Source organism: Balaenoptera physalus, assembly GCF_965194825.1.
Source record: "Balaenoptera physalus genome assembly, chromosome: 4".
In the NCBI taxonomy this organism is placed as follows: domain Eukaryota; kingdom Metazoa; phylum Chordata; class Mammalia; order Artiodactyla; family Balaenopteridae; genus Balaenoptera; species Balaenoptera physalus.
In genome coordinates, this window is record NC_138891.1 from 80664155 (window position 1) to 80676788 (window position 12634).

Genomic DNA, 12634 nt, shown 5'->3' on the forward strand with positions numbered 1-12634 from the left:
TGGTTAGGAGGCAGGGACATAGTCAAGGCTCTAGGAAATGGGGGGAGATTTTCAGGGGCAACTGGGTCACGTGCAGTCTTCCACACTTCTTTGCACACTGCATGGATTGTGCCTAGCAAAGTGCAAGTTTCCCCCCTGGGTGGAGATTTTAGCATAGTAATGAAGCAAAGGTAACTTTTGGACACTGCCAGGTTTCATCTGCGCAGAAACATTTCTGTGGTCAAGTCAGAGCCGGTTCAGGTTGGTTGACCACTGCACGTTTCTGGAAGCACAGCTGTAAAACATCTTTGACAAATACCCGGTGCTTTGAAATAAGCAAAGAGATAAATCAAGGCAAGGATCCTTTAGCTCTTAGGGGCAGATATGGGTAACAGTTTATATAATTCAGCATGTCCTTTGTAAATCCTCAAGCCTTTATTTTCATGTAACTAACTTCATCAATTTTTTTACTTACAATTTGTTCTTTTGAAATGTCGTCAAACAGGTTGTTCCGCACCCCTTGGTATAATCTCCTCTACTATCTTCTATTAATTTCTTAGTTTGACCTTTCACATCTAGATGTGGAATTTAATTTTTTCCAGTTTATTTTCTTTTCCCCATTGATTTGTTGAACTGTGTTTATTGTATACTACATTTCCAAGCGATGTCGACATTGCCTGTTCAAGAAGCACTCTTTGAGTAGCAAGATAACTGAACAATGGGAGTGAACAGCTAGTTGAAATAATAGTGGATAAGGGTGACTTCAGGAGAATGTAAGGGCAGGATGTTGTATTATTAAACATATCAATGCAGACTGAAGTAAAAATCATGCTAATTAGTAGTTTTCAGATGACGAAATGGGGATGGTCTTAATATCTTCGAAAATACACACATAGAAATTACTCCTACAGGGCACCAGTTCACAGACACACCTCAGGATTCCCTGAGCTAAATCTCTGAAATACAGAAACAAACCTCGGTTAGGTGATACTGAAAGTTTGATTACCCAAAATATCTATCCCTAGGCAGCTATTTTACGAACGCCTGGAAGTCCTGCTCTAAAAAATAAGTTCATTCTTTCTCCAACAATTCTCTGCAGAAAAAAACGCAACGGTATGGGCATTATATTGCAAATAACGTAGGCACCAGTTTACTTATCTACTTAGGTAGATAGGTGTTAACTGAATTTGAGAAATGACGAGGAAAAAGCATTTTTCTAACCGGTATATTTGCCCTGTGACCGGACAATTCATACTGAAATCAAATCAGTTGGAGAGGGAGCTATAAATACCAACTAGCTGAGGATTTAAAGCGTGTGGGGTGAGGTATGAGTAGCAGAGAATTTTTTTTTTTTTTCAAGACTTGTGAATTGGATTGTTCAAATTGAAGGGGGGTGGAGAGGACAATAAAAAGGCAGATAATGCTGAGCATAAAATACTGGGAACTAATCTGATATTCAAGAGGAACTGGCTTTCGCTAGTGGTTTCTCTTGTTTGGCGTGGACAAGTCATTTCACCTTCTCGGGCTTCGGTTTTCGATATTCGTGGTGGGTGTAGGGTTGAGATATCTCCGAGTAACCTTCCTACTTTCATCCTTTGTGGGTCCTCCCCAAGTTGACTTACAAACTCGCAGCACTTTCATCTCGCCTCTCTGCGCCTGCGCCGAAGAGGCGCTCTCGCGTTAATGGCTTCATTTTTGCCTCTTCTGCGCACGCGCCTTTTTTCCCTTTTTAATCCCTTCTTCTCCTTCCCCCCACCCCCAATTGTCAGAGGGAGGTAGGACTTCCTGTTCTTTTTACAGCGACTACCGGAAGTGATTGCGGGTAATCGGCGGCGTTTGCGGAGGCTGGAGAGTTTAGGGTGTCTGTACTAGTTGCTGCTTTTGGCGCGAAAAATGCCGGGTCTGGCGGCCGCAAGCCCTGCCCCATCTGAGTCGCAGGAGAAGAAGCCTCTGAAGCCCTGCTGCGCCTGCCCGGAGACCAAGAAGGCGCGCGATGCGTGGTCAGTGCGCAGCCAGGGAGGGGGCGGCCGGCAGGCTCCGCGCGCTGCGTTCGGGCGCCTCTGCCCGGCGTGGAGCTGGTCGTGGCCCTCGCTTTGTCGTGCGGCGCTCTTGAGGGTTGTAGAGCCCGGTAGGCTTCGCAGTCAGCTGTCTGTAAACTGAGCCCGTAGCTCAGGCTGGGGAAACATGAGGGGATTGGCGAGAGATCGGATTGACCCGGGCTCACTTCGTCCTTTCCTTCTTTACTGCAAAGGGTTTCTGAGCATCTGTTATAGGTCAAGCACTGCCTTAGGTCCGAAGACGTAGAAATGGGTAAAGATGCTGCTTGATTTAAAGGAGCTTAAAGTTAATGGAGCATTAAAGTTAATGATTGCTGTACCAGGTTTGGCAGTATCAAAGACTAAGTTTTCTGGTAATTTCTCCCAAAATTTAGACATAGTAGGACACAGGACAGGGTACGTTTCTTAACAGTAGGGAAGATCCCCTTAACCCCACCCCATTTAGATAGATGATTTAAAAATCAACCAGGCTATGACATAGGTGACATTATAGTGTTGAGAATAGTACATCTACAATACCATCAACCCGCAAAAGGTTTTGTTATTATTGTATACAGCAAGGACCCCCAACCGGGCTGCACAGCGAGCCATGGGTGAGTGAAGCTTCATCTGCCGCTCCCCAGCTCCCCATTGCTCTCATTACAGCCTGAACCATTCCCCCATCACTCGCATTACAGCTTGAACCAACACCTACCCACCCCCCCACCCCGACCCTGTGGAAAAATTGTCTTCCACAAAACTGGTGCCTGGTGCCAAAAAGGTTGGGGACCGCTGGTATACAGCCTCTACTGTGGAACAGATCTCAGAAGAAATCTTCAGATAATGTGAATATACACCTCTCCCTCCAGCCCCTTTTTGTCCTCACATAGAAAGTAAAGAGATCATAAGTGGCATAGTGGGGGAATAAAGTTGTAGGAGCTCAGTGCTTTTTATTAATACTCAGTACTTTGCAAATAATACTGTGAAGGTAGAATTGAAAGACTACTATGATCGGTAACTATACTTACACACTTTAACAGTAAGTACTTATTGAACCTTCAGATATTATTGTATTATGATTAAGAGTCTGGGATCCAGTGTCAGGGTTTGAATTCTGGTCCACCAACCAGCTTTGTGACCTTGAGCAAATTATTTAACATATCTGCCTCATATCTGTAAAATGGTCCTAATAAAAGTATCTGCCTCCAGGATTACTGTGCTATAAGCCACATCAAGTGCCTAGCACAGTATTTACAGCATTCAGTAAATGATCAGGGAGGGCCAGCTATGATTTTCATAAGGAGCTTGCTATCCCAAGCAGACAGCCCTTAAAGTTATCGAAGGATACGTAGGATTTAGAAGGAAGGAGAACCTACCTTTCTTTAAATTACTTCTGCATCAATTACCTCTGACTGCTATGGCTTCTTCCCAAATATCTAGAGTCAGGAGTCAATTTTTTTTTTGTAGTTGAATTTGGCTTAACTTGATTCTTTGCTAAAATTACATTTTCAGGCCCTTAGAAATAAAGCTGTGTGGTCCTAGTCTTTCCTTTGTGAATTTTACAAGTAAAAAGTTCTTTGATCATCATGAGTGGGGCTCATCAGGCTGCTCTTGGCAGGCAAATGTTTTTTGCTCTTTGTGTTGGGTGTCTTGTGGTTAGAAGTAGATTTACTTAGGTGTATTTGAATGTAGAGCAGAATCAAAAATTTAATTCCTCTGGGATAGGCAAAAAATTAAGCTCTTCTTTCTGTCCATTTAACGTTAACTTTTTATTCAGTTTATTTCATTATAGAGCAGTATTATTCCTTGGATATTGTCTAGAGGCAATATTTAATATTCATAATTATTTCTTCTAATCAGATTCCTCCATGCCCCCCCCAAAACTAGTTATCTGTGGGACATTTTCATGGGCAAGGAAGTATCACAAGAGCCAATAAAACAAAGCCATTTGGTATAATAGCATTTTTTAAAACTCCAGTTGTATTCGGTGAGATCCGTGTTCGGCCTCACTCCCCATCACTGTCTTGCATGCTTATTTACCACTAATGTGCTTAGTGCCTACTTTGTTAGATAACAAGTACATTTTGTTTTATAGCATCATTGAGAAAGGAGAAGAGAACTGTGGACACCTAATTGAGGCCCACAAGGAATGCATGAGAGCCCTGGGATTTAAGATATGAAATGGTGAGCACGCTACTGTCTTATTGGGAAGGTAATACATAGGCTGATTGCTTCAAATTTGTGTATTGCTTTACAGATTTAGCGATCATTGGGCAACATTCTCTCTGAAAGGTAGTTCACCTGGTTAATCTAACATGCCTAAGTATCACTGGAAAGATAACGTCTCAGTTTCTAGTGTATGGAGTAAATGATGCTAATAAATTGAGAGGGGTGGGACTTCCCTGGCTGTCCGGTGGTTAAGACTCCACGCTTCCACTGCAGGGGACTTGGGTTTGATCTCTGGTTGGTAGGGATCCTGCATGATGCGTGGTGCAGCCAAAAAAAAAAAAAAAACTTAGAGGTGTTTGGTGGATTTGGGAAGGGGAGAATTAAGCTTTCAAGAAAGGGCTTGGCAAAAGCCTTTAGAGTTATGTTAGAGACAGAGGAATCACGGCTTAGGAAGTTCAAAATATTCACTTGTCTGACTTAAAAGGGAAGTGTTCTCTATTTTTTGTTTCTAATCTTGTGAGTTTTTAGGAAGTGTTTTTAAATACGGAGTAGGCAGCTCATGGAAGCATTGCTTTCTGCAAAACAGAAATGGAATCGTTGCTGTTTCTTTTGTACCATGCTTTATTCTAATAAAACTAAAACCTCAGACCATTATTTGAAGAACTTTGAATTCAAATTTTAATGCTGAAAGTGACCTTAAGTGATGTGTATACAACAATACCACAAATAAATTATCTCCTTTTGTTTGGAACCTCTTCCTTCAGATAGCAACTTGACTTACTCCCTCACTTCAGATCTCTCTTCAGATCTGTTTTCAAGCCTCCTAATTGGAGAGGCTTTCCCTCAACATTCCATCTAAAATAGCATCCGTTCCCCATTACTCTATCCTGGCACTGTCCAGTAGAACTTTCTGTGATAATGAAAACGTTCTGTGCCTGCACTCTACAGTATGGTAGCCACTAGCCATATGTGGCTGTGGAGCCCTTGAAATGTGGCTAGTAAAGCTGAGGAACTGAATTTTTTGTATGTTTGTTTTTTTATTTTAATAGCCACATGTGGCTAGTGGCTGGGCTACACCATTGCCTGCGTATTTTGTATTTATTAATCATCCGAATTGCTTTACTTCAATTAGAATGTAAGTTCTGAGACAGAAATTTTCTATTTACTCACTGGCGTATCTCCAGGACCAGTAACAGTGCCTGGCACATAATAGGTGCTCAATAGAGGATTGTTAAATAAATCAACAAATGAGGAAACTAAGGCCTATAGATATGAAGTGACTTCCTATAGGCAGGGTCAGAACTGGAACCTCTGTCTCCAGAGGCTCCCTGTGCTTGGTGCCCTTACTCCCCCATAAGATCCACACCACACCACCACTTATAACTTAATAATAGCTGAGAGAGAATGCCAAAGCTACATACCAGTGTAGGAGTAATAGAGAGCCTGGCTTCTTTCCCTTTCACCCCTTTCCTGCCTCTTTGGAATTTTACATGTGGCCAGTCTTCCTCACTGAGCTGTGAAAAAGGAGGGATAAAGAACCTGTCCTCAGCTGATAAGAAGTATCACTGTGTAGTGGAAAACAGTCTAGGCTGGAAGTCCTGAGGCTTAACTTGGTTCTCCTGTTCTCTAGCTTAGCATGTGTTTTACTTTAGCTACATCTATATTCATCAAGACATTAATCCTATCTGGATTTCACTTTTTTCATTTATAAAAAGAGAACCATAATATATTTTGTGATTTTACACATGGTATGATATCTGTGTATACAAGATATACTTAAGTGCTGTTAAGATTAGATGGTTATTTAAAGAAATCCCATGGTGAATCATTTTGTAAAATAAGTAAATATGGTTGTGGGGAGCTATTCTTAAAAAGTATAACTACTGATTATTTCAAAAACATGAAATCTCAACATTTGTACATGATTTCCTTGTTCCTAATCTAACTTTCTTCCTAGTCAGTTTTGTTAGCTGTTGCTTAGGGTTAAGCCTGCCTTGATAAAAAGGGTGATTTTTAAAAATGCTAATTTTTAGGAGCATCAGAAGTCTCTTGGACTTCATGTGGACCTCACAGGTGATAGAATTATTGCTATAACTAGCATATATTCACGAGGACCAGACGATATCATGGTTTTCTATGTTATTGGGACAGAGAGTAAGAGTGATTCCTGTGTACTTCATTTGTGTGTAAAAGAAAATGCAAGAGCTTTGGGCTTAGAAGACCTGACCTTTAACTGATTGTACGATCTTGGGCAAGTCCTTAACTTTCTGAACCTTAGTTTTCTCATGTGTAAAGGAGAGAGAACAGTACATGACCGAACTACTTCATTAGAGTCATTATGATGATTAAATGATATATGTGTGAATAGGCTTTGTAAACTGTCAAAGGGAAACCAGAACAGAAGAGCCGTATCTTGGAAGTCATGGATAGCAGACATTCTACTGAGGTCTGTTTAATATATGTCCTGATTATTTTTGAATCCTGGTTACAAAAAGAAGAATCTGAATCCACATAGGGCCTTTCTAAGAATTGTAAATAATCATTTTTAAATTTTCAGTATAATACTACTTCTGGAGGAGGAACAGGTGTTTGGATCTGCATTGGTCCCAGGTGTCCTATTTCCCTGGCCCCCATGGGGAAATGGAAGGACAGTGAAGTCAAAAAAAGACTTGCTCAAGTTAAGAGTGGATAGGTGGTGGCATTAAAACTAGAATCTAGGTCTTTCTTACTCTCCAAATCTCAAGCACTTTATACTTCACTCCCTGCACTTAATGAGATTTTATTCCAACATATTCATTTTTAGGATTACACATAGTCTTGAACTTCAATCCTAAAACTTTATTTTGAATGCTAATTACAAAGACCTGTGTTGAAATGCATAGGTGTATATAACTCAGTAACCAGGTCAGTGACTGTAGGGTAAAATCCAGTGCTACTGTCTGCACTGTTACAAGATAAACTTAACTAAATTGGTATTTCTTAGACTATTAGACCACATTTTTCCGAGGATAGCTTCAAAAGAAAAATATTTTGCAATCTTAGATATTCCCAGTAATGATCATGAAACTTCCTTAATTCGAAAACCTTTGTAGATTTTAATGTTATTTTCTAAATAAGGTAGATCTTAATTGTACCTTGAATCCAGTAAACTGGACTTAGTATGAAAGTAAGTGTACCTTTATGATCACCCGAGGAATGTTTTCCAAAATTCACAAGCCTGAGCCCTGATCTGTACATGTTGACTCAGAAGCTCCTAGATAATTTTCAAGTGTCCTCCTCTTTAAGAACCACTGGCTTAAGCTGAAGACATAGTAGGGATAGTACTAAATATAAATTGTCTACAGATTTAATAGCAGCAAAGGCAGAGACTTGAAAACTACTCCTAAGGAAAAACAGGGTGTGATGGTGGTGATTCTAGTCACTTCTAGCTTTTGACTGCTTCTTTTACTGAAAGAGAAACTAGAGGAACCTAAAACCTGCTTAGAAATGTAAAGAGGAAATGGCAGCTGGTATCTTTCTGCCTTTAGGAGCCAGGAGGAACCTAGAGAATCCAGCTCGGGGGCTAAAATCATTGAAAGAAATTAAAGGACCGTCACTGAGTGGTGGTGATACTCAGTATTTATTAAGCTTAACTGAACTTAATAGTTCACACACACAAAACGCACACAGAGACAACTGATGATGTATGAAAATATGATCCTGAGAGTCAAGAAAAAGGGTCATTTCTGCTATTTGAACATTTATTCATTCAATAGATATCTATTGTTTAAAACTCTAGAAAATGCCAAGATGAGAAGACACAGGGTCTCTTCTGTCAAGGACCTTATACCCAGAGGCTTTCAGGGGGTAGCCCCTCCTGAGGTATAGTAGCTGGTAACAAAAGCGGTAGCAATGCTATATAGACTGCTATCTGTTGAAATGTTGAGTGGCTTCATTTTTGCTTATCTTTAAGTGTATTCTTCCTTTGAGCCTTAGAAAAGAGAGAGTTTATATATTTACATTGTTGTTAAGGCTTATCTTCTTTTCTAAACCAAATGCAGGGAATAGCTAGGTGAGGGAAGCGCTTGAATTAGACTTGAAGAGTTGGCTAGCCCAAATCACTCAGTTACCTTTATGGCATTGTTCCTGTCTTCTGGGATAGTGGGTGGGGGTGGGGGTGGGGGTGGCGTGGCTGCCAGCTGTCTGGAGAGAAGCCTGGTACACCAGCAACCCCATCCTCTGCTGCTCTCCCTTTTTGATCTTTCCAAATTCATTTCAGAAGTGTTACCCTTACTTTGCCCTTGGGATTGAGTAACTTTCCACAGGAAATGCCTGTGTACAGAGCTGACCTTCTGCCTTCCACTTCATGGATCTTTGCCAAACACTTGAGTCAGAACGGAGGGGGCTACAGGTCTCTTCTCTTTAGTATCTGCAAAAGTAAACTCCCTTAGTCTTTTTTGGAAGATGTTTTTGAGAAAATAAATAAATGTGTAGTTTTTACTTCAACAAAGACTTGAAAGGTTAAACCTTGTAATGGATTAAACAGTTTCCGTGATGTTTTTATTTAAACAGAACTAGAATTTTAACATGTGGATCTTTTATTTCATGACTGGTTTAGAATAATTGTGGCAGTTAGTTAATAGTCCTCAGCTGAGGCACTCATTTCTAGCATCTTAATTCCCTGACTCCATAGGTCTGACATGATGCTTGAAACCTGACTTTCTAAAATACATCTTTTTCTGCAGGTGGCCTGCTCTGGGAATGAATAACTCCTGAAAAATGAAGAAGATTTAATAACTTTGGGAGCTCTTTGATGAACATTGATAAATTAAAAAGTATTTATAACTTATTAAAAAAAAAAGAATATCCCTGGTCAAAAGTCTTCAGGTGTGTTTCTTTTTGTGTTCCTCACATGGCATTTATGTATTTATTTTTCTTAAAGAATACCTGTGGCCATAATTCAAAAAGAGTTATGTACCACAACGTTCATTGCAGCTCTATTTACAATAGCCAGGACATGGAAGCAACCTAAGTGTCCATCAAGAGACGAATGGTTAAAGAAGATGTGGTACATATATACAATGGAATATTACTCAGCCATAAAAAGAAATGAAATTGAGTTATTTGTAGTGAGATGGATGGACCTAGAGACTGTCATACAGAGTGAAGTAAGTCAGAAAGAGAAAAATAAATACCGTATGCTAACATATATGGAATCTTAAAAAAAAAAAAAAGGTTCTGAAGAACCTAGGGACAGGATGGGAATAAAGACGCAGATGTAGAGAATGGACTTGGGGACACGGGGAGGGGGAAGGGTAAGCTGGGACGAAGTGAGAGAGTAGCATGGACTTACATATACTACCAAAATAGATAGCTAGTGGGAAGCAGCCGCATAGCACAGGGAGATCAGCTCGGTGCTCTGCGACCACCTAGAGGGGTGGGATAGGGAGGGTGGGAGGGAGACGCAAGAACGAGGAGATATGAGGATATATGTATATGTATAGCTGATTCACTTTGTTATAAAGCAGAAACTAACATACCATGGTAAAGCAATTATATTCCAATAAAGACATTAAAAAAAAAAAATACCTGTGGGTTCCTCATCTGTGGATTTGACCAAACTTAGATCAAAAATATTGGGAGGGGGGGCTTGCCTGGTCGCGCAGTGGTTGAGAATCTGCCTGCCAATGCAGGGGACACGGGTTCGAACCCTGGTCTGGGAAGATCCCACATGCTGCGGAGCAACTAGGCCCGTGAGCCACAACTACTGAGCCTGCGCGTCTGGAGCCTGTGCTCCGCAACGGGAGAGGCCGCGACAGTGAGAGGCCCGCGCACCGCGATGAAGAGTGGCCCCCGCTCGCCACAACTGGAGAAAGCCCTCGCACAGAAACGAAGACCCAACACAGCCAAAAATAAATAAATAAATAAATAAATTTAAGAAATTCTCCCCTCAATTAAAAAATATATATATATATTGGGGGGTGGGGGGTGGGGGTGGGTGAATTCCAGTAAAACTTGAGTTTGCTGCTTTTTCAACTATTTACATAGTATTTACAACTGTTTACATTGTATTTACAAGTATTTGCATAACATTTACATTTTATTATGTATTGTAAGTGATCAGGAGATGATTTAAAGTATATAGGAGGATATGCTTAAGTTATATAGAAAAACTACACCATTTTATCAATATATAAGGGACTTGAGCAAATGCAGAGTTCAGTATCCACAGGGGTCCTGGAACCAATCGCCCAGGATCCTGAGGGATGACTGTGGTATAAACAAATCTTGTAATACAAGCCCCGTGGTCCTATTAGCTGCTTATGAGCTAATGAGACAATTGGTCATATTCTGTCTTCAAGTAAATGGAGCTTTAGATCTCAACAACAAAAGACACTGAGAAACATAAATAAGTGAATATGTAGGGTTCATGTATCACGATTGGAAAATTGCTTCTTACAAAAGAGCTGAACTAAAATGTTCCGTAAGATTCCTTCCTAGTTAATTAAGAGCATGGCTTCAAAGTGTGACAGACTTAAGTTCAACAGCTGGCTATGTGACCTCAAGCAAGTCAGTCAACCGTTTGTGTCTTTCTCATCTGAAAGAAAAAAACAGGGAGAGTAGCAATACCTAAGTTACAAGATTGTGCTTACGCATTGAAATGGTGTACATAAAGCATTTGGCACAGTAACATTCAGTGTTACTAACATTCTAATTCTTTTGAGTCTGTATTCATATTTTTCACTTTAATATTCGTTTGGATGTAGAGTTTTTATTTTATTGATAGTAAGCACTTTATAGTTTTCAGAGCATTCTTTTAGGGTGAAGAATAGAATCTTGGACTCCTAAGGCAGATGATGTGAACCAACTTTCCACCCAATACAGATCCTTGGCAGATGGTTATCCAGATTCTGCTTGAATATGTCCTGGGACTACAAAAGGAAAAAAAAAAAGAAAATCCCTAACCTTATCATCTCCCAATGTTAATTTTTGCTGTTCCAAACTTTTATTATACATTTTTCTAAAACAAAAAATTAGATCATTTTTCTATACTACATATTTTTAATGCAATCACAATATTAATTGCCTTTTCCCCTTAATATATTTTACCACCTGTGAGTTCAGTTCTACAATATGAGTTGTAGTAGCTATGTATAAATCTACTCTATGGCTTACCAATTCCCTATCTACATACATTCAACAATCAAATGTTTTATAGAATGCCTGCTGTGTGTCAAATACCCTTCTAGGAATTGGGTCTCAGAATTGAACAGGATACATACCAGATACCTAAATTATTTCTGATTTTAAAATACATTGTTTTGCTGGCTGGTTTTATGGAAACATGTAAGGAAGAAAGAAAGAAGTCACCTGAAATCCCACCAGTCTACAATAGGGCCACTTTTTGGTGACCTTCTTGCCATTTATCTCTTTCTGCATGTATGTTCACTTTTTATTTTTTTGCTACTCCATTATAATACTGCAATGGAAGTTTCTATAGGAAAGTCTTTACAAGTGTCTTTACTAATCATTTAACTAAGGATGGGCCAGAGTTTTCAAGGCTTTGAATGAGTACTGCCTGACTGATCTCTAGAAAGGGGGTGCCCATTTATAATACCTTAATACCTGTGGGTGCCTGTTTCCCTAAGCTCTTAGCAAGGTTAATTTGTTTCAGCCTTTGCCAGTTTGATACCCTCACCTGATTTGTAAAGAATTAACACACCCTTCTTGACATCGGCCATAGTTAAAAGTACACCCCACAAGACCCTCTGCCCACCCTTCTCTAGTGCTTAAGCCTTCCCAGGAATCATGTGCAGCATTTTGGTACTAACAGTAATAGATGTCACCACAATAATTTGAAAAATGAAGAACTTAGCTTCCTAATAGGTGATCACCACATTCTGACCACCACATACCTCTTTGCTAAGCCCCTGCTATTCACAATACATCCCCAAATCTCAATACAGATACATTCACACTGTTCTCTATAATTAGTTCCCTTCGTCTAACGTGAAACATTTGCCTCGAAGGTTGATAAGAACAGGACCGTGTCCCTAAGCAAGATCTCCATTAGGCTGACTATACCTTCTGCAGGTCTGATGTGAGGCTGATGGAGAAACTATAATCCCCATCTTACAGGTGAGTACAGGCGCTCAGGTTAAGGAAGTTGCTCTGGTTAAATATCTGGTGAACTGGGATGTGAGTCTTGGTCATTAGAGTTCAAGCCCAAAAGCCCAATGTTCTTTCCTGTACCAGGTGTCTAATATAAACATCATATATTCATAGTTGTAAATTCATTTATTCACTCAGTACATATTTAGTGAAGGCTTATTATGTGCAAGGAACTGCCCTAAGTGTTGAGTATTTATGTGTGAACCAGACATATCCCCTGTCCTCAAGAATAGAGGCTGCTTGACTCAACATTTACTGAGGACATAGTAAATGCCAACTATGTGCTAAGTAGTGAACAA

At 40.0% G+C, this 12634-nt stretch overlaps 2 protein-coding genes across 2 annotated transcripts in view; one reads left to right on the top strand and one right to left on the bottom strand.

Moving 5' to 3' along the window:
* Positions 1-1593, bottom strand: part of CFAP91 (cilia and flagella associated protein 91) — a 147105-nt gene extending 145512 nt beyond the window's left edge. The window contains exon 1 of the mRNA XM_082460042.1: positions 455-1593. The gene's annotated coding sequence lies outside the window, so the exon portion shown is untranslated. The remainder of the gene's footprint in view (positions 1-454) is intronic.
* Positions 1594-1737: 144 nt separating this feature from the next.
* COX17 (cytochrome c oxidase copper chaperone COX17) lies at positions 1738-9042 on the top strand. The gene is made up of 3 exons (XM_082460113.1): positions 1738-1979; positions 4111-4199; positions 8909-9042. The coding sequence occupies exons 1-2, from the start codon at positions 1873-1875 to the stop codon at positions 4193-4195; spliced, it is 192 nt and encodes a 63-aa protein (XP_082316239.1). The 5' UTR covers positions 1738-1872; the 3' UTR covers positions 4196-4199; positions 8909-9042.
* Positions 9043-12634: the final 3592 nt, after the last annotated feature.